General features: G+C 45.8%; 1 protein-coding gene across 1 annotated transcript in view; it reads right to left on the bottom strand.

Annotated features, from left to right (window-relative positions):
* The window catches only part of LOC144751948 (uncharacterized), a 90,694-nt gene extending 70,822 nt beyond the window's left edge, over positions 1-19,872 (bottom strand). Inside the window, exons 1-2 of the mRNA XM_078639911.1 lie at positions 19,545-19,872; positions 9,632-9,961 (exon numbers count right to left, since the gene is read on the bottom strand). Of these exons, the coding sequence (XP_078496037.1) occupies positions 9,632-9,961; positions 19,545-19,872 (658 nt within the window). The remainder of the gene's footprint in view (positions 1-9,631; positions 9,962-19,544) is intronic.
* Between the last annotated feature and the right edge of the window lie 2,313 nt (positions 19,873-22,185).

Raw genomic sequence — 22,185 nt, 5'->3', positions numbered from 1 at the left:
GCCCAGTAATCCCCGCGGGCCCGCGCCAGCTCCAGCGGCGCCCGCCACAGGCCGCACTTCAGGGCCCAGCAGTCCGCCAAAAGCCTCGGCCTCGCGCAGTGAGGCGTCCCAGCCTGTTCGCGGTCAAGTCGGCTTCAACGCCGCTGATGTCCACGGAGCGGGGTCTCACCACCGATGCTCTCCAAAGTCAGTCAGCAGGTGGGGAGCGGGTGCGGGCAGGTCCGCCAGCAGTTTCGGATTGAAAGGATGATTATTGTCGGAGAAATGACCCGGGGCAGGGGAGCTTAGGCTGGAGCTCTACCCGGGTGCGTCCGTCTCCATCGCGTGTTAAGCCACGCCCCCTTCCATTTTGTTTAGTTATAACGCTCAGGGAGACTGTATTTTTATTATTATTTATTTATTTATTTAACGATTTGTAGAGCGCCTGGTGACCCGGAGGCATCCCGCGCTGTGAGAACTTGAGTTGGCCAAAGGAGGAAGTGGGCTTATTTGGGAAAGGGAAGGGTTTTAAGATGTTTGCGGAAGCGTAAGTAGCAGGGTTCCAACCGCAGACAGCGGGGGAGCGAGTTCCAGCGGGAGGAAGCTTTTACTGAGAAACGCCGACCTCCAGTGCGTACCCTCCTGAATTTAGGGACATTAGCCAGGTGCTCAATGTCCGAGCGCAGAGGTCTCGAGGCTTTGTACGGGGTGACCATGTCTCTAAGAATGGAAGGGCCTTGACCATTGAGAAGTTTGTGGGCAATGCACATTGCCTTAGACTCGATCCTCTCTCGCACTGGCAGCCAGTGGAGAGCCTTAAGCGCTGGTCTGGCAGAGGCTCTAGAGGGAAGACTCATCAGCAGACGGGCAGCCGCATTTTGGGTACGTTGTAGCTTGGCCAGAGTAGTTTCAGGGCTCCTAAATAGACGGCATTGCTGTAGTCCAATCGTGCAAGGATCAGTCCTTGAACCAGGAGTTTCCTAGATGGGGGAGGAAGCAGCGGAAGGATCTTACGGACTGATCACATGAGTCCGAAGCAGGTTCCCGCTGTTTTGGTTGCCTGGGTTTTCATAGACAGGTCTGGTTCGAGCCAGACCCCCAGACTCTTGATTTCCTTCTTCGGGGCGGGCACCTCACCCATAGCATCGGGCCAAACAGATGGTGGAATTGCTGACCATTTCTTGCCCATCAGCATGACTTCAGTTTTAGACCCGTTGAGTTTGAGTGAGGACTCGCACATCCAGAGGTGGATTTCCTGGAGGCAATGCGATAGATTGTCTGGGCAGTGGTCAAGGTGTGAGAGCGAGATGACCAGTTGCGTGTGGTCCGCATAGCTCACAATCTTGATGCCGAAGGGAGCAACTATGTCCTCTAAAGGGGCCATATAGGCGTTAAACAGGGTGGGACTGAGTGAGGACCCCTGGGGCACCCCACTAGTCAGAGGCAGGGAATCAGAACGGGAGTTGCCATCCCAGACCTGGAACGAACGGCCCGACAGAAATGACTCTATCCAGGCCAACGCGGTGCCCCCGAGTCCCGCCCTGGCCAGCCGGTGGAGCAAGACACGGTGGTTCACCGTGTCAAAGGCTGCACTCAGGTCCAGGAGGATCACTGCCACTGACCCCCCTGAGTCTAGAATGCACCTTGCCTCCTCGATGACTGCGAGGAGGGCGGTGTCCGTGCCTTGGCCAGGACGGAACTCAGTTTGGGACCGACGCAACAGGTTATTGAGTTCCAGGAACTGGGACAGCTGGGCGTTGACCAGTTTCTCGGCCATTTTGCTGATGCCCGGGAGGAGCGAGATCGGTCTGTAGTTGGCCAGATCGGTGGGGTCCAATTGTTTTTTTTTTAGAAGGGCTTTAACTACCGCCCCCTTCCAGCTAGGAGGGACGGAGCTTTGGGACAGCGAGGTGTTGATCAGCTCCATGATAGGGGACACGATCGCAGGGGCAACTGCTTGCAGGAATCTCATGGGAGCAGGGTCACACGGGGAGCCGCTTTTCACCTTGGCCAGAGTCTTTCCAACCTCGTCCAGCGAAACCGCCCTAAAAGCGGTCAGCTGTGGGTGAGAGGTGTCTCCTGGACGGGTGGCAGGTGCAGCGTTGTCCCTGTAGGTTAGCTGGCTAGGCTGCGGGAGTGAGGCTAGGATGTGGGAGATTTTGGAGGTAAAGTAGTTTGCAAGTTCATTGCTCCTGTCCGGAAGGGTCCTGTTAGATGAGGGGGGTTGTGGTAGGAGCTCTTTGGCAATGAGATAGGATTCCCTCGCCGAGTTGGTGGCATTTTCTATCCTCTCATCGTAGTAAGAGGCTTTAGTAAGTTTCAGAGCAGATTTATATGCTCTCACCGACCCTCGGTAGGCTTCCTTACTAGAATGGAGCCAGTCCTTCCTCCACAGTCGCTCCGCTTTTTTACATTCCTTGCGGAGGGTTCTGAGTTCCGGGCTGAACCAGGGGGCTGACCCTGTCTTTCCGCTTTTATCTTCGCGGGTTTTTATAGGGAGGATGGAATCGAGAGAGTTGGAGATCCACTTCCTGAAGTTGCTGTCTGCTATGACAGGATCCTCTGATGGAGCGGGGGTCATTGATTCCAGGGCTCTGGCCCAGTCCTCTGTTGAGAGTCTGGACCATGCCCTGTCTCGGGTATACGTGACCGGCTTATGGGGCTTCCTAAATTCTCCTGGCCAAAAAAGAGGGACCAAAAAGTGGTCCGTCCAGGGGAGGGGGCAAGAAGCTTTGGCCTGGAGGGTGTAAACATTAGTAAAAACTGGGTCTAGCAGGTGGCCCTTGATGTGGGTGGCTCCAGAATTGGCCAGTTGGAGACCATAGGCAGCCAGGTCTAGAATCAGGTTGGCAGCCCCTGTGTCTAGGGGATCATCAAAGTGGATATTAAGGTCCCCTAGCACAGAGAAGTTGGGTGTGGAATGGGCCAGTGCTGCTATAGATTCTAGTAGGGCGCTAGCAAAGGGGCCAGAATGCCCGGGGGGGCGATACACCAAGAGGCCTGTCAGTGAGGATGTCGGGGCCAGCTGGATGGTAAAGTGGCAGCTCTCTGAGTCCATGATGTGTGCATCGCTGATTCTGCAGGAGAAGTGATCTCTGTGCAGGATGGCTAGTCCGCCTCCTCTGCCAGAGGGACGTAATTGGGACTGGATGAGAAAACCCGGGGGCAGGGCTAAGACCACATCCGAGTCCGAGTGTGTAGTGAGCCACGTTTCCGTGAGGAACAGGATGTCTAGCTCGTGGTCCACAAGCAGGTGATTGATAAGCAGGGCGTGCATGGGGAGTGACCTGCAGTTCAGGTCTGCTAGCTTTAGGTCAGAGTGTGAGGTCGGTGCCTGGGTGAGTTGTAGGTGGACTGGGTGGCAGAGTGTACAATTTATAAAGAGTCCATCTGAGTCATGTACATAATTACACAATGTGTTATTTGTAGGTCTAAGACTTAGAAGGGCACGACGCGAGTAACTCACCCTCTTGGTGTCTGAGCCCGGCATAGGGTCTAGCCCTGAGCCCGTTCGAGCGCGGACGGGCGCAGACGGGCTTGCCTTAGGTGCGCCTACTGTTTCTCTCCCTCCCTCTTTTGTTATTTATATGTCCTGGACAGTGCACAGCTTTGGGAGTTTTGTTGGACACACATAGACACACACTAGGAATACACCCTCATTAACATCATAATGGAAGACGAGCATGGGCTCACCTTTGGGGAGGAAGATATCGACAGGATATTAACAGCCATCAATCCGTTTGAAGGATTGAGCAGTAATGACCCGGGCCCCGCAGTGGCTGATTGGGATGAACTAACCAACTTGCGTAAAACACAGATCAGGACGGCATTGCACGGCCTCCTGATGACGGAGTATCTGAGGAACAAAATAGCGCCCCATGGTCTCATTGTAAAGAACGAGCCCTTCATTTGTCAAGATGACCTAATATTCAAGAAAGCCTGGTCCTTGATTTCCTGGCATTGCACAAGAGATTGGCTTGTGTTAATTGTACAAACTGCCACTAGGAAAGCCCAGGAGCTAAAAATAGACATACAAAAACTTGAGGTGCAGTTAAAAGCGTTCATTGCACCAGCGGCCTTAAAGAAAAGGCTTGAGGAATTGAACCAGCAGATGTCGGATTTTGAGATAACATTGAAACAAAGCAAGTTTAATAAGCTCAAGAAAGACAAGGACGGGTTCACAGCAGAAAGGGCCTACCCATACACCAAAGCTGACTATGTTACAAGTAACAACACAAGCGACACAGACAGTGTAGGCTCTGATGGCAGCTCTTCCAGCTCAAACTCAAGTAGCTATCAGCAAAAAAGATATCAAAGGGGAGGGTACAAACAACAGAGACCCCAATACCCACGCCAGAGAGGATGGAGAGGTTACCAAGGCCCCCCACAATATAACCCTTTTCTAGGCCAACCACAATACCCACACTTCCAATACGGGCCCCCGCCAATGGGACCGATGTACCCACAATGGGCGCCTGATCCATCAGCAGCAGCCCAAAATCAACAGCCTTTTTTAGGGTGGGTTCAAGGACCCCGCCGGGGCAGGAACAAGAAGGGGAACAACGTGTCCTGGCAACCCGAGGACGAAACAGACCCCAGGGTACACACCAGGAGCATGACTGGGGCACTGGCCAACCAGGCCTCTACAAGCAAGAGGGGAACCTATTGATAAACATTACACCATGGCCCCTGACCGAACTACAGAACAAAGTACTCAATAGAGGGTTGGGATATGTACCCATGAATAAACTAGATACTTTCCGTTTACATACAGAAGTACAACACTTCATCAGAAGTATAAAATTAAAATCCTTCTTTCACAATCGAGAGGCCACCCCTGACAATTCAGACACTGGCCTACGACCTAAGTCCACATTCACACCTCCTGACCATGCCCTCCCAGTTGAGGTTTTGGCGTTCGAAAAATCCCTGATGGTGGAACTCAGCAAAATAGACACCAACGATCACCATACCTTTCACAACATGAGCAAGCAGGAAAGTGAAGCAATAAGAGAACTTTCCCAGAATAGGGATTTGACGATAAAACCAGCAGACAAAGGGAGAGCGGTGGTCTTACAAACTACAACAGCATATGTTCAGGAGTGTAGGAGACTCTTGTCAGACAGGAGAAACTACAGAATTCTACCTGATGATCCCACTGAACAATTAAGGATCAAAATAGGAGCTATGGTTGAGGAGGCCCTAGCCCATGATTGGCTCACCAAAAAAGAGGGGGAATTCCTCACACAGAAAAATCAACGTACCCCCTATTTTTACAGCATACCCAAGATACACAAGAGCCTGACACAACCACCTGGTAGACCCATAGTATCAGGCATAACGTCTATCCTGGAGCCTTTATCGAAGTTTGACAAAGCCTTTCTGAGACCATTAGTCCAGGCCACGGATACCTACTTGAAGGATACAAAAGCTGTCCTACAACTACTAAAAGAACTTCCGTTCAACCCAGACTCACAGATATCGCTGAGCCTAGATGTGGAGAGTCTCTACACCAGTCTGCCTCATGACGAGACTCTCCTCATCATAGAGGAGGTACTACACTCAACCACGTGGAAATACCAAACCCCACGAGGGGTCGTAATGGAGTGCATCGCAACTGCTTTAACAAAGAACTTCTTTGAGTATGAGGGCACTCTGTACCTACAATGCCACGGTACCAGCATGGGCAGCACTTTCGCGCCGAGCCTGGTGGGCCTGTATGTGCACCATCTAGAGACCACTAAGATCCTCAACCCAGACAACCCCTTCAGGAACAACATCCAGACGTGGAAGAGATACATAAACAACGTCTTGGTTATCTGGGAAGGAAACAGCCAGTCAGTCATTGACTTTCTGATTTGGCTAAACAACCAAAACGCATACCTAAAATTCACCCATTCCATGTCCAACGAATCCATGATCTTCTTAGACCTCTACATTTACCATGACTCGGGTTTCCTGAAAACAGAAACCCATTTCAAACCCACCGCAAGGAACTGCTTACTACGCTTCAACAGTTCCCACCCGCGTCATTTGAGAGAGAACCTGCCATATGGGCAGTTTCTCCGCCTACGCCGCAATTGCAGTGACATAAGTAAATACAAAGCGCAGGCCCAAGATCTTAAAAAGAAACTACAACACAGACAATACCCTGATAAAGTAATAGACTCAGCAATGAAAAGGGCACGTAATAAAAATCGTGAGGCCCTGCTGGAGGACAAAGTTCCCAGAAACAATACTGGTAAAAATCTCAAGGATATCCTAGTACACACAAGACCACCGAACATACCCAACCAACAACCCAGGCTACAGGGAATACAAGGACATCATCCCTGCGGCAACTGCAGCAGTTGCCACCTAACGAAGAAAAGTCTGTCTCTCACCATCAGGAATGGAAGCAAGTGGGAACAACGCAATTTTACTAATTGCAATAGTAAGAACGTGGTGTACCTAATCACTTGTCCCTGCGGGTTAGAATATGTGGGCATGACCACTAGACCCGTGAAAGTGAGGATAAGTGAACACAAGATTAATGTGAGATGCAGAAAATCCACAACGAAGATGGCAGCACATTACCTAGAGAGGCAGCATTGTGTCAACGAGCTAATGTGGACCATCATTGAACAGCTACCCTCTGAAACGGGCCTTTTGAAAAGGAACAAAGATGGGTGTTCCGTTTGGGCACCAACACAGAAGGCCTCAACGATGCCATACCCTGGGGCCAACTATGTTGAAACACTACCTCTTATGTGGCATAATTCAAAACCACTCTATCTGGTATCAGATCAACCTGTGTTCCTCCCTTATACCATGATCACCGGCATTTGGCCCAGGTCCGATTTCATACGGAACCTCTGCATCTCCTCTTCCTGAGCAGCCAATTGCTCAATACCATATCTTGAGACATGTAAGTTTTCATAACATTGGTGCTACCAAGAAAAACCTCGTTTTGCCCCACAACATCTTTATTGCTAAACGGAGCCGTTTTAGACTTTGTGCACCGATATCGAAGTTATTGATAGACCATACTGCCAGTATACTCAATTTTGCCTCATAGACACCTTTAAGGCCTCTCTGCACCGATATCGGTATAATCAAACAGCTGCACTGACATCGGTATAATCCAGCAGCCGGCCCACACGATCCGCGCATGTGCACGCACCTAGTCTCCGACTACGGTGCATACACACTAACATCACCCGAATCGGGGCATGCGCAAAGGTAACAACACTGCTCACAAGTGCAGAACCGGGAAACAGAAGGGAAACGGTAAAAAAGGCCCATGTTTGGGCCTACATCCGACTTAATTAGCCGGCAAATTGGCAATTAACTCTGGACACCAAGGTATAAATAGTACAAGCCCTCCCCACACCGGCACTATCGTTGGAGCAGCGCTGAGGGGAAGAGGGCGGATCGTCTCCTGTAAAACCGTGAGTTACAAACAAGCCAGAAAGCAGGTTTACCAGTGGATGTAAGTAAATGATCCTAAATCAGGTTTTCTAATTCCTACAGATTGCTGAACCAAGCATGATGGAACCCCCAAAAATACGCTAAAGGCTCATGAGGCATTGTAACCAAAAACACTAAGTAAGACAATTACTGCCATAATACCTTTTTATCCCCATACTTGAAAGAATTTTTGGAACCAACAGCAATCCAAACATGTGTGTTATGTCTGTGTTTACATGTGTGTCCATGTCCTTTTTGTCACTTTTATTCACAGGGTGTATGATCTTTGGAGGAAATCTACAACCCTATATATATGCATGTTCTTTGTCCTTAAGGTCACTAAAACCTACATCACATTTACGAATGCATAATGAGAAAGGTATTGATTATGTACTTCTCTCCCTCCAGGTCGTGATAAATACGCCAACTGGGCGCAGAGACTACGTGTTAAACTACATTTTAGGTACATAAACACCTATAGTTCACTATTTTTGTATAATACACTTTTATATATACATTCATGTGAGTAAGGTGGGGAATTTGTGCATTTCCCGTCCTGAAGAAGGAGTTTCACACTCTGAAACAGGTTCATGTCGACGCACTAAAAAGAGGTTAATGTACATTATTATACACAAGTAACCTCACACTGCACCCTTGTTTTTAACAATACCAGCCCGGGGCTTAATTAAAGTATTTTTTCCCCACGAGCCAGGTATTTTTTAAGATATCACTTTCACCACTCCACCACTCACATTCAGAACCCCACACACATCCACACATAGTCCACAGGAAGGGCTCCCACGTAGTTGTTGGTCGTAGCACGCCGCATCCCGTAGAGGGGTGCGAAGACCCCAATGATGAAGCATGACACCAATGGGCCTGTTGGTGTGTGAGGGGTATTTAAACAACACTGAGTGCTCCCCACCACAGTAGGGACCACCACCACCCCTCAAGTGGATTCCATTTTGTTAACTTATAACGCTCAGGGAGACTGAATCCACTGTTTCTCTCCCTCCCTCTTTTGTTTTTTATAAGAATATGCATAAGCCACAGGTCCGACTAAATTTGGTTGGTGTTTTAATAAACTGTTTTGAATCATACGGGAGATCCTGGTATAAAAACTGTGTGCTGGTGTCTAGAAGCCTTTGTCTTACGGTACCATGGAAGTCAAGATTAAACCAGGGCCATGTGCTCGCTGACTATACTGCCTTCAATAGTGCTTACACTATAAGTACAGCAATGTCAGACGGAGACAGAGAATGGGCCCGGGCACCAAAATAAAAGTGACCCCCCCCCCCATTAGCAAATCTGAAAGCTTAAAAAGTGTCCCATGTTTGTAAATTGGGGCAGTTTTGAAATTGTAAAGCCACGCTGTAAAAAGTGTTTTTCAAGGTGTGGGAGACTGCATGGATTTGAGCTTGATACATGGAATGTTTGTCTTAATATCAGAGAAATCAATGGTAAGATTCAAGCCCATCAGAAGATGAAACAGGCAGGGGCGGCTCATCCGTTAGGCGGAGAAGCGTAGCCTCACTGCCTTCCAGCACAAAAAAAAATGATAACGCAATGTTATTATCATTTTCTTTTTCTGTGCTGGGACAGTTTTGTGGAGTGAGGCTGGGCTGCTCAGGGGGGAGGAGTGTTACACCCTCCTAAGGGTGCATGAATGTTCTCCACACAGAATGCATTACAGCCTGGGTGGAGGAAATGCCCAGGCTTCAATTCCCCATCTGGGCGCCGAACCAAGGAACTCAGACCAATCACAATGCTTTATTGCAGCAATGTGATTGGCTTAGGGGAGCTTATCCTGCTTCCTGTTGCAACAAAAGCAATGAAGAGGACGCAAGAGAGGCAGCGGCCAACCAGCTAGCCGGCAGGTAAGTCATTGTTTAATTTTTATCCCGCCCTACTACTGATTTACAAGAGAAGCCAAGACTGAATACAGGCCATAAGGAGGCAAAATAAAAGAACCCCCCATGACCTGTCAGGCCAGGCCCTCGGGCACAGCCCAATTGCCCAATAGCAAAAGACACACTACGATGGACAGAATGCAGAGCAAATCAAACATTCACCCCCGGTCAAGAGATCTGGGTTAAATCGATTGTTCTTTTGCTCACCATGCCAAAATGCCCTCAGACAAGTTCGACCCTGGATAACAGTTTGAGAACACCAAGAAAAGATGTGCATATTGTTACTTTCTTACCTTTGGTTACATCCAGGTTAAACAATGCCTCCTTTTTCAGCAAGTCATTGGTTCCATTCAACATCAGGGACACTTCACAGGAGTACTGTCCACCGTCGTCAATCTGGAGGCTCCTGATAGTGAGAGAGACATCGCCCCCTTCACTCTCCCATGGGAGGTTGAGCCGGCCTCTGTGGTCTCTGGTGTTATCTCTTGTTAATATCATCAACCCATTCATTAGCCATATGACGCTATGCGGTGTATAATGTACGGGTGAGTAGGAGCACGGAAGAACGACTGAACTTCTCCAGGTCCCATGTACGTCTTGCCGGACAGACAGGTTAAATTCAGCTGTAATTTAACGTAAATTGTAGATTATTAGTTAGCCCTAGAAATCATCGGTGACTGTAATAAAACGAGCAAAAAAACGAAAGTCAGTAAATTTCTACATTCTGTGGTCAAACCATTTTAGGAACGGAGATGATAGCTATCTACACATCTAGAATGTCCAAGAAAACTTGAGCCTTTTTAATGTTTGGTTTTGTGAACTCAACTATATTGACACAGGGTGAGGCCCCATCTCCTGTTAGGGTGTGGGTTGCAATATTGTGGTGGAAATATATCAACCTACAAAACATTAACTCTCCTATATTACCTTTCTCTATATCAGCATAGTAAGTAGATGTGGAGTTAGGAACAGTAAATCTATACTTCCCTATATATGCTTACCTCATCATTATAATGGTAGTTGATATAGTCGACTCAATATTGTTATTGGTGAATATTAATGACCTCAATATTGCGACATACGACATCAGCACAACAACTAGAATATGTCACACATTAAAAGAAGACACACGCTACTAAACTATATAGCCTTTATGGAAGCAAGCCCCTTACCCAAGAAAGTTTGCCCCATGCTTATAATTCTGTTTAGAATCTTCATTGAAATCTGGATATGGAATGATTCTAATTGGCCATGCAATGAGGCATCTCTGCCCATTAGTGCTTACATCTGTAACTTTTTTGTATGGTTTGGAGAAATCATTGATCAACTGGATCTTTCAGACCCCTTTAATAATCCAACCATCACAAAATTGAACTTTGGTAAAGTCTGTGGCCATGAAATATTCAATAACTTTAACACACAAACATTCACAGTGTTAACCTAAAGGGAATCAAAACCTTCTATAGAAATGTAACGGATACCCATGCATTAGCATAATATATTAAGGGATGTGTAAAGTTTTCATATACTACCCCTAGTGAAGCAATTTAGGTTTACCAACTGTGCCAACACAAAGTTTTGTTTCTCCAGATTTCTGTCCCAGGAAGGGCGGGGCAACAGGTTAAAGGGTAATGGATTACAAGTTTTTCCCTGCTACCACCTAGGTTGCCCTTAATCATGAGTGACTGAAGGAAAACAGTTTAGAAAAGCAGCCTAACATCCATTCTATTTCCGGCCAAATTATACCCTGCCACTCAAGACCTATAAGAACATTTCTGAGCCCCATCTATTCCATTAGTAGGTATATTTTTGCGAGAAAGTCATCCTTTTTTTTTACCATGTTCACCCCCGTGATTTTGGCTGATACTGGTGGTAACTGACTGACTGCCCTGGGCTCTGCAAAACAGGGCCAGTGCTCAATTAGGTATAAACACAATTGGCAATGACAGACCCTGAAAGTCAATATTAGGGCGGGGGAATTCAAACTACCTTTAAGTCCCTAGTATATAATAGGGCAGGGGTTTAGAGGCCTAGTATATTTCCCACACTGGAGTGTGCACCGCTGTGTGGCTGCTGTCATTTTTAAAGTCAGCCCTGCTTTGTAGACTGTCTTTAAAAGTAAATTACATGCATACTCGCAATCATGCAAGACTTTGGTGGTTCAGGTCCTATCAAAGTATTCTACCTTATTTTACATATAAGGCACTCCTAAGGTCTCCTCTGGTGCCCCAGGGGTTGGGGTGCCATGAAACATTATGCAGGGACATTTTAAATTATGTTTTATAAGCTCTGGTGTGGGAAGAGCTACCAATTTTGTTTTCCCATTATAGATTAGCTCCATAGGTTAACATTGAAATATTTATATAGAGAGTTTTATATAGCGCTGGCAAGATCCGAAGGTACCAGACTGCTTTAGAACATTACATGGGCAATAATATCAGACAGCATAACCAGAAGTAAAAAATAGAGTTAGGCGTTGCATCCAGATTAATGTAGATAGAAACACAACAATCTATACATTGAGCAGAGTAGAGATAGCTAAAATGAGCTATGATGTACTGTCCAGAGGGTTAAGGTGCCGATTGAGAAGGAAATCCTTTAGTGGTCTCTTAAAGGTCATAAAGGATGGGTTGATCATGAGATCTACTGGATCCAGGGAGTTTCAGATTTGAGGCATTGCCCGAGAAGGAGCGAGCCAGGGTTTGTGGTTTGTGTCTTTTGGGGTGATGAATAAGGTGTTGGTGCTTCTAAGGCTTCTTAGTTGGCCTGCCTTGGTGAGTTTAGTCACCAGGTATGCAGGTTTACCAGTGTGAAGGACTTTGCGACTGAGACAAGCAGTTTTGAAGTGACAGCGAGATTCAATTGGGAGCAACTCCAGATCTTTCAGGGCAGTGGCGATATGATAGTGCCGTTTGACTACAGTGACCATCCTTGCTGCTGAGTTTAGAGTAGTCTTTACAGAACCAGGGCTTGCACTGCAGTTGTGATAGTTTTAGGTTGTCCTCCCTATCTTGTTTCCTTCTTGCTATCCCAAGTCTCTCTGTTTACTTCACTTCTTTTTCTACTTCACATCTTTCTACATCATCTCTATATCGCCCTCCTCCTCTACTACGACTTGCTATACTATTCTCTTTTTGTCTCAGCCTTCTGAAGTATCATTCTCTTTCCCACTACTCTTACTCAGTAGGGTGATAGAGCTAGATTTCTTCAAGATTGAGCATCGCTCTGTTTTGATTTTTAGAAAGACTGCATTTAAAATGGCACTTAGATTTTGGTGCAAGTGAAAACACATAGCACATGAAACAAGTCAAATTCTTTTTTAAAGTGGCACTTTTGGTGCATGCAAAATGAACGACATGAAATGAGGCCTGGTCAAAATGTTTTCAGTCTCAAATGCTTTCATTTAAAACCATGCCTAATTAATTTATCATGGATGTTAATGTGTTTAGTTTAGATTTAACCTCACTATAGAATGTACATTTAATTTAGAGAATTTTTTTTTACTTTTAAATTAGCACATAATTGTGCTGAATTAAAATGTGTTTTTGGCAGTGTAGAAAAACTTGTGATTTCAGGGGCCTCTTTAGCTTTGAAGATAACTATGGAATGTGTCCTCTCCTCCCAGCTCCTTTTCCTTGTAATCTACACTCCTTGTTCCCATCTCAGGAGACTTTGGCTTTGTTGCATATTTAGACAATGCATATTCAGTTCATAATACATCTTTCTTATATTGTCTATTAATTAATCAACTATGCACAAACACTACACGTGGAGCAAATGCATTTTGCATGAAAAGCCATCTAAAACATTAGAGCATGTTGCTATGAGTATGTATTAACTGTTTGCACTTTGAAAATTTGCACTTGTGCGTGTTATTGCACATTTTTGAATGGTGTGCACAAATGATAGAAAAGCTGCTTTACATTAATAGCTTCTGCTAGTTAAGAACTAATACAGGGTACTAGTGTGGGGGAAGTAAACTAAAAAAGTTGTATTTTATAAATTAATATTCTTTTGTGCTTGTTTTACTTTATTATACATTTTGGGCCCACAATAAAATGGCTGCCTAGGAATCCAGCATGGTTGAGAATTGTTAGCAATGTGCTGAATGACAGACGCATGCGCAGAAGATTGTCCCAGCTGCATGAACTGCCAAGTGCCTCAAGTGAAGACACATGGGTCAAGGCCACAAGGAACTGTACACTCCTGTCATCGTGCCAATGTACCAGTGTTTGTGGGAAAGTGCCATCCCTGTGTGCGATGTGAAAGAGAGACAGGAAATTGAGTGATACATTTTGTTGCAAGAAATGTTCTTACTAATACATGTTATGTATATTGTTCTTAGCATTAAGCCGCTATTGTCAGAACCGGAATGGGTTGGATGTGCAATGAGAACAGGATGATGAGACCTGAATGTCACCTATGCTAACCAATCACAGTGCAAGTTTCTACTGAAACTGCAACATTATTAGTATAGTCAGCCAAGAATTAGAGTATAAATAATGACTCTTAGGGGGCATGTCTTTTTTAGAGGAGAGATGAGGAGAGGGAGCAGATCTGACCAGACATCACATGGGTTAGGTACGTGAACATAGCAGTGCAGCCTGGGAGGAGATAGCGTCCAAGGAGAGACAGAGGGAGGAAGGGGGGCATTGCTCATATTTATTTTTTCAGAGAGGCATAGGCTAGCCTTGTACGTCATATTGTTGGCAAGGCATATCACATTCCTCGGTGGTCTTGTGAGGGGAGGGCAGCCTCTCTGTGTGAGACACAGAGAGACAGATGAACAGACCAGGGCAGAGAGAGCAGCAGATAGAACAAGTTTACATTTAGATGCTAAAACTCTAAGTTAATGCTTTGACAAATTAACTAGTTTTGAAAAGATGTATTTGTCTTATGCATTTATTTCTCTTTATGGGAGATTTTTGCCAATTATTAATTATTGATTAGCCTTGAAAAACTGACTCTTGAATTATATTTTCCTGAACTCTTTAAAGAATTCTGACTGACATGTGATGCCTCATTCTCTCCTTTATGGAGTGCTTTGTATGCAACCTATAATATGTTCTGTATTAATTCTGTTTTTCCTGTTTTCCAATTCTGCAACCTGATTGATATTTGACTAATGAATAAAAGGACAGAGAAACTTAAGTTTTGACTAGAAAATAAATCTTTAAATATTCACAATTCTGTTTATTCATTCATTGATAACTTTGTTTCGGTCGGCAGACCATAAAAGTGCAAGTAAAATACATACAGAAAAGCACAGATCATTAAAACAATAAATAGAAGACATGTCAATGTTAGACATAAAAATTGATTAAACTAAACGGTTATCAAGGACTTGAAAGTATAAAATTCATAATTAAGCACAGATATTATCCAAAACCTTTTCTTCTACGCCACATGCCAAATAGAAAACGAGATACGGCAAAGACGATGGGGGGGTGAGTATCATACGTTAAAACCCTACAGGCCTGAGTATAATATCTGAACACTAGGTTCCTGCATAATGGAATCAGCCAACATTTCCTTATAATTTCATACGCAGGGCAAAAAAACATAACATGGCAAACATCTTCTCGTTTATAATTACATGCTGGACAGGCTATATTTTCCGATTTTTCCCATTTACAAGTGAATGCCCTGAGTGGTAGACTGCCATGCCTTAGCTGGATGTAAAGCCTCCTCGCAAGGGGTGGATAAATTACATCTAGGAATTCCTCAGATCGCAATTCAGTTTTTACTAGGAAGAACTCTCGAGTCTTCCCAGGGTAACTGATCTCTGTAGAGCTAGTGAGTTTTGTTGCCTCAGATGACATACGAGTTCCAATTTGGATATCTCCGGGCAACACACCTCAGGGGTCTCCCAGAGCTCGGGCAAACCAATCCGGGTACTAAGAGCCCTGATGTGAAGCAGCCACGGGATATTCTTGCCTTTTAGAAGAGCCCAAACCTCTGAGAATTCCTCTCTATAGGGAGCCAGTTCGGGCACTGACCAAAGTAGTCTCTTCCAGTAGAGCATAGGTCATGCTGCTGCTAGCTCTTCTATTGATTCCAGCCCCAGATCAAGTCGCAGAGGGATAAGTGGTGTACTTAGTGGCAAGCCCAAGAGGCTCCTCATAAAACCCTGCTCCACCATCAGGAGATTAAATGTACTTTTGTGGCCCCAAAGTTCAGCACCATACGTTGAGGCCGTTCTAGCCTGGAGTCGATATATTTCAATAACTGGTGCTGCCGGTTTGAAGTCTGAGGTTCTATGGACTTTGCTAATACCCCCTATTACTTGGGACAGCCTGAGAGCTGATTTATAATTTGGAGACCCCAGTCAAAATTTTCCGGCAAGGTGATGCCGAGGTAGACAAAAGTCTTTACTCTTTCTAAGGGAATACCATTGAGAATGGGGTTTGGACGGGTCTGCTTCGGGGGATTGAAAATCATAAACTTGGTCTTATCCAAGTTTATCTCCAATCCACACGAAGAACGGAATGCTGCAAAGCCTTCCAGGGTGTGCTGGATGCCCGATGATGTTTTAGATAACAACAGAGTGTCATCCGCATCAGAGCAGGCACCCGCCCAGTGCCAGCCTGGGAGCGACATTGTCAATTACACCAATCAAATGGTCCACAAGACCATTGATGTAAAGACAAAATAACGTTGGAGCCAGGACGCACCCCTGGCGTACACCCTTCGAGACAGGAAAACGTGCCGACAAATCACCATGCCTCCCACACCTGACTTGGGCATAGTTGCTAGTGTGGAGTCTGATTAGGATGTTCAATAGATAGGGCGGAAGACCCAAGTCTGCTAAAACTTCCCACAACTTTTCCCTTGGAACAAGGTCGAAGGCTGCCCGCAGGTCAACAAAGATGAGATAGAGGCTGCCACGTTCCACTCTCACCTTTTTCCAAAATAAAACCTGCAGCCGAAATATTTGATCCAAAGTTGAAATGCCCGTCCTAAACCCGGCCTGGAGTGTGGTCAATATCTAATTTTCCTCCATCCACCCCTGGATTCTATCTAGGACGATCCAGCCCATTAGTTTTGGAGTGGTATCTATAAGACTAATGGGCCTATAGTTTGATGGGGTTAACGGACAGCCTTTCTTATGGATAGGGACAATCTCAGCTCCAAGCCAGGTACCTGGCAGGTCCGTCCCCATAAAAATTGCGTTAAATAGGACAACCAGATACGTTGCCCATATTTTAGGTTGGGACCAAAATAAATCAACGGGCATTTTGCCTAGGCCGGGGGCCTTGTTAGGTAGTAGTCTTACTATTGCAGACTCGACCTCCTTCAGAGTGATATCCACAGGCCGTTCCGGATGGTACTCATCCCCAACAACCAGAGAGTCCTACCTCCGTTCACCGTCCAAGGGCCCCACCAATCGATACTCATGGCAGGGCCCTGGGACGGTCGACAGAGGAGACGCCACAGTTTCCCCCAGAACCAAAACTGTCATCCCCACCAATCTATGCTCCTGGAGGGGTTCGGGATTGGGAAGGAGTGTAATCTCTTCATCCGAGTTAGCATAGAGTGCTCCGAAGTGCGCTTCCCACACTAAGGGCGCTATATTTGGAATTGGAGCAGGTTCTCCCCCGCTCACACCAGAGCTAACAATAGCCCAAAACGTCTTGGAGTCCTTACGTGAGAGTGCGGATCTAAGTTCCTCCCATCTATTGTCCTCCCAGTCCTTCTTTCCCCTGATAATGGCCTTTTTATAGACCAGACGGAATTTCCTAATACTAATTCTATCTTCAGCTTTTATTGCAGAAATCAGGTATTTTTTTGCTTCCCTGCAGGGGGCGTCATACCAGGGATGTGTCCTGGCCTGGTGGGGTTTTTTTTTCCCACAGGGCAAAACACGTTCGCAAACCTGACGACCAACTGCTTATGGATTTCCAAGGCTCTGCCCTGGGGGTCTGGATCTAAGTTCTTATTACCTATATCCCCCATATCAGAAAGCAGCGGTATAGCTATCTTGTATATTTCAGCAAGTTTGGTGGGAGAGCCCTGAAAATAAGGCCATTTAACCCTCCGCCTATTATTAGATATCAAAAGAGGCGGCAGTGCGCCGTTGGATTCGGGAGCAGGGTTTGTTAGCCCAAAACTCCCAGGTTTGAGTGTTAAAACAAGGGCATTGTGGTCACTATCGTGTCTTGGGTGAACCCTAAATTCCAGCAACCTATCCCAGTGTCTAGCTTCCATCATTATATAATCAATGATAGAAGTTTGCCCTAATCTATTGAACGTAACTGACCTCGGTCTGTATGGCTCCAGCCTCCCATTACACGCCCGCAGAGACGTTGTAAGGGTGAGTGATTTAATTTGAAGGACCAATGGGGTCCATGCTCTGACAGGAGGGATCTGGGGATCGGGAACATGCCAGAACTGGTCCTCATCATCCATCTCTCCCATTTCTGGACTCACGAGGGGCTCGAACTGACAATTAAAATCGCCTCCGACTAATAGGGCGACTGTGAGGTCAAGTGACTGTATAAACTGTTTTAGTACATCAATAGTGTTGGTTTCTTGCCTGCTCTTAAGTGGCCTTGAATAGATATTTAATATGGCCACCTGGGTCATGTCTTGAAGTGTTAGAAATACACATTGGACATCGGGAGAGTTTGTTGGTATTTGAACTGCTTGGACGCCCAAGTGCGTGCCCACCCATATTGACAGGCCACCCGAGGGTCTCCCCCTGCCCCTAGTTGTTGCCAGGACATCAAAAGTGGCGAAGCCGGCCCTTACATTCTCCTCCAGTGCCCATGTTTCCTGCATCAAGCAGATATCATGCATTGCCATAAAGGAGCCCCACTCAGGTAAGGGCAATTTATTTTTCATCCTGGCCACATTCCAGGACAATATTTTTATGCTTCCATCAGCTACCCTAGTATTAGTTGGTGGCTTACCCTTACTTTGGTTAGGCCCAGTACTACACATTTGGGTCTTGGGCTCTGGTGTCTTTTCCCTTGCCTCACCTTTTAACGGCTCCTCGATGGAGGCAAAGGCCCCCACATGTTGCATGTTTTCCCCCAGTTCCATCCCACCCTCTGTGGTCACATGTTTAGGTGTTGTTACATTTTCAGGGGTACTACTGTCACCATTACCTTCCACTAACGCTGTTTGAATGCCTAGGCTGCTAGCAGTTTGTGGTATAGGACTCTGCCTCTTAGGGCGTCAATCCACCTGTTCCAACCTGTTTCTTTGGGGGAATAGTGAAAGTAGAGGGATATACGGCTGACAGCCCTCCCAGGTTGTTATCCCCTGTTGAATTCTATGAGGTAAGTTGTTCTGGCCCCCTTCATGCTGGACACCTCTATTCTGACCGATTCTCAACTAGGGGGTGGGATAGAAGTATGACAAATGTAGGGGGAGAATTTGAGTGTTAGACCAGGTGGGCAACCCGCTGCAGATGTATTCCACAACACGTGTGTGCCTAAAGTTGATTCCAACACAATTTCCTGCAATAGTTTTAGGTCCAGTCCCAATCCAGTCTACTCTTCTAACACACAATATTTCACCAGAGGCGTTAGGGGGGAAAGGCCTGTTGGAGCTAAGCCAGTGTATGCATTTATTTTTAAGTTCAGTATGGTCCTCATTTTTTACCCTGGCTTAGGGGAGGAACCCCAGCAAGCACCACAACATATGGTAAAGACTCAGGAGGGAGGCCAATGGAGGGCAGCGCAATTAGAGGCCCCTCTTCTGAAATATTTCTACTGACTTGGGCTTGTTGGTCCGGATGCTTTGCCCCCACTTCAGACACCCCCCTCGTTGGTATGTTATTTCCACTAACTACTTTTACATCCCTGTACAGAGGTGAAGTAGTATCAGAAGTAGAATAGCCAGTTACCCGAGGAGTTATGACAGGAATATTATTACTGGCTGGCAGAGTTTTAAGGTTGGAAGTAGACTTAGTGGTGGTAGGAATCAGTCTGGTAACAGGATTCCCCAATGGGCTAGTCGGCTGAGCTCTCCCTAGACCTATATTGTTAATCGTGGAAACTGGTCTATCAAGCCTGGATGACAAAGATTTGAAATGTGAACCAATAATCTGTTCCATATGGGTCTGGAAATCAGATAGGAAATGAGTAACCCATACAGGTGTTCCCACAGAGGAGTGAGAAGGACCAATGGCAACCAGTACAGTATCAGATATAGGCGTGATTCTTTTGGTCAATTTTTTTGCAGGTTTAAGTTTCTTACATCTGGGGCAGGGTTTAAGGACCTTTCTGGCTACAGAGTGTGGAGGAGATTTGGCAACCTCTGGGGTGTCATTTACGTCAAGAACAACCTGGGCACAAGGCAGCTCAGCAAAGGAAGACATAAGAATAGAACTGAAATCGGGAGGATTAGCAGTGACTCCTGAAAAATCCCCTGCAGGCTTGAGAGGGGGGATAGCAGGAGTAATTGATAGTCGCCTCTCTGTATTTTCTATAGCTGTTGCCACTACCCCAATTGTTTTCTGCAACATCTTGTCAATGGCAGTGAGGCTTGGGAGAGGTTGTATCGTGGCAGCCTGATGCCTAGTCATGGGACGAGCAGTGGCAGACTTAATATTTTTACCCGTGTTACTCATTATTAAAAGTAGGGTAGGCAAATTCCACTATACACAGTGTTTCCTCCCTGCAATATTCAAGATAGGACTACACACTAAGAAAAAATATTTGGTTAAGCAATCCTGTGACCAAGTATTTATACTTTAAAACAGAATGTCCGATTTGGAGTTTTAAATAGTACCTTTTGGAATAGTTCAAGTGCAAGGCAAATGGTGCAGATGTTAAGGGGGTGGCCCAGCCCAGCCTCTTGTGGCCTCCGACGGCCACAGACGGCCCGCCCTTTGCCAGGGCTTAGCCCGCGCGGACCCATGACGCGGAGGCTGTCCGATGTTTAAAGCGCCTCCGGGCACGGAAATGACGGTGGCGGCTTCCGCCACAAAGGAGCCTGGGGGGTGTAGTCCCCCTCCTCACTGCGGCCGCAAGAATAGGGAGCTGCAGCGGTGGGAGGGAGAGCAGGACGACCAGCGCCAAAGTCAGGGAGCCAGTGGTGGCCAAAGGAAGGTTTGAGATGCCCCCAAAAATGTGCAGGAAGCGCCCGCTCCATCGGGGATGTCCGATGTTTAAAGCGCCTCCGGGCGGGGAAATGACGGTGGCGGCTTTTGCCGCAAAGGAGCCGGGGGGATGTAGTCCCCCTCCTCACTGCGGCTGCAAGAATAGGGATCTGCAGCGGCGGGAGGGAGAGCGGGACGACCAGTGCCAAAGTCAGGGAGCCAGTGGTGGCCAAAGGTAGGTTTGAAATGCCCCCAAAAAGCTGCAGGAAGCGCCCCTGTTTATTGGCTTAAATAATATTTGCATTTTGATTTTTCATGTTTATGTAAAGTCTCCTGAAGGTGATACATGGTGGCAAACTGTCAATCACCTTTTAAGCGGTAAACTAGAGGTAAATTATGTTTTGCATTGAGATATTACCATGAAATTACTGCTGGATCAGTTTCTAGTAGCAGAGGTAAGGTTAACACCATCACCAAAAGGAGCATAGTTTAGTTTAAAGCCTAAATAGCGCTAGAAAATAATTACCCAAGTTAGATAAACGTCCACATTCTCAAAAGTCCTGATTCCTGATTTCCAATGCTCAGAACCTGAAGACTGGCAAGGCAGTACTGGAAGGTAATGAAAGAAGGCGATTGCTGGAGTGGTGTGAGTTTCAGTAGGGTTGTGGAATGTTGTTAATGTGCTAGAATATATGCTTTGTTCTTTTTGAAGTGTTGAAAAAATAGTGAGGGATTTGACTGTTGGTGAAATTTTGCTCATTTTGACTTGATGGTTTTATTGATTATATTGGCAATTTCATAGGACAGAATTTTTGATTATTGATTATATTTTCTTAACATGAAAAGTTAGCGTCTTTTTTTATGTTGTCTGGAAAATTCCCGGGGAAATAAATAGCGGGTGGTGACAGAAACCACACTGCAGTGAGGTTACTCGTCTGTTCGAATAACACTGAGAAACTAGGTAGGGTAGGCAGTGTTACATTAGGGACTTTTTTCTGTGCAAAAGTGAGAGTGATTAATAGTAAAGAGTTCGCTGGTGAAACTTTGTTTTTATATCACCTAGAAAGGGTAACACTGAAGGAGTAGCAGGTTCTTCTGAGCTTGAGTGAAGGGTAAGCAGAAGGGATTTACTCGCAGTGTTTGAAGAGTAAACAGAAGTTCTTCCTTTGTGAAGAGTAAGCAGAATGTGTTACTCGCAGTGAAAAGAAATCTATCATTTATTTAGTGGGACAGGCAGAGTAGCGAATGTTTTTAGGTTGTTACTAACAGAATTTTGATTAAGGAAAACTCTGAAAATATTGCAGTTGAGAGGGTCCGTAGTAGGAGTTAAACTGACTAAAAAGAAATTGCTTTGAACTATTACAGAAATTAAATTGTTTGAAGGTTTAAAGAAACTGTTGGGAAGTAAAGTAAAAACCATTTTTTTAATTGGTGATGCTCCTGAAGGATCAGCCATGCATTTTATGTCTACCAATTTGGGACACAATTCATGTATGTGGGTTCACCAATGGTGCAAGATTACTGAAAACAAGGTCCTTTGAGATTTCCAAAAGATGGTACTTTTGAATTGAAAATTGACAAATTAAGGGAAAGGTTATGTGAAATAAAGACACCATCTAGAGCTGCACAATTTGAGGCTTTAAGCATGTGGGACAAGTCAGCAAGAGACAAAGAAAGTGAGGATAAAAAGGTAAAGCACCAGAAACAGGAGAAGGGAATTAATGATGGAAAAAAGCTTCAAATAAATAGTGATTCAGGGGATGAAATAATGGATGCATTGTTAACTAAGTGTTCGCC

Source organism: Lissotriton helveticus, chromosome 4_2 (assembly GCF_964261635.1).
Source record: "Lissotriton helveticus chromosome 4_2, aLisHel1.1, whole genome shotgun sequence".
NCBI classification, from domain to species: Eukaryota; Metazoa; Chordata; class Amphibia; order Caudata; family Salamandridae; genus Lissotriton; species Lissotriton helveticus.
The sequence above is the reverse complement of the archived record's forward strand: the minus strand, read 5'-3'. Positions and strand labels throughout refer to the sequence as shown.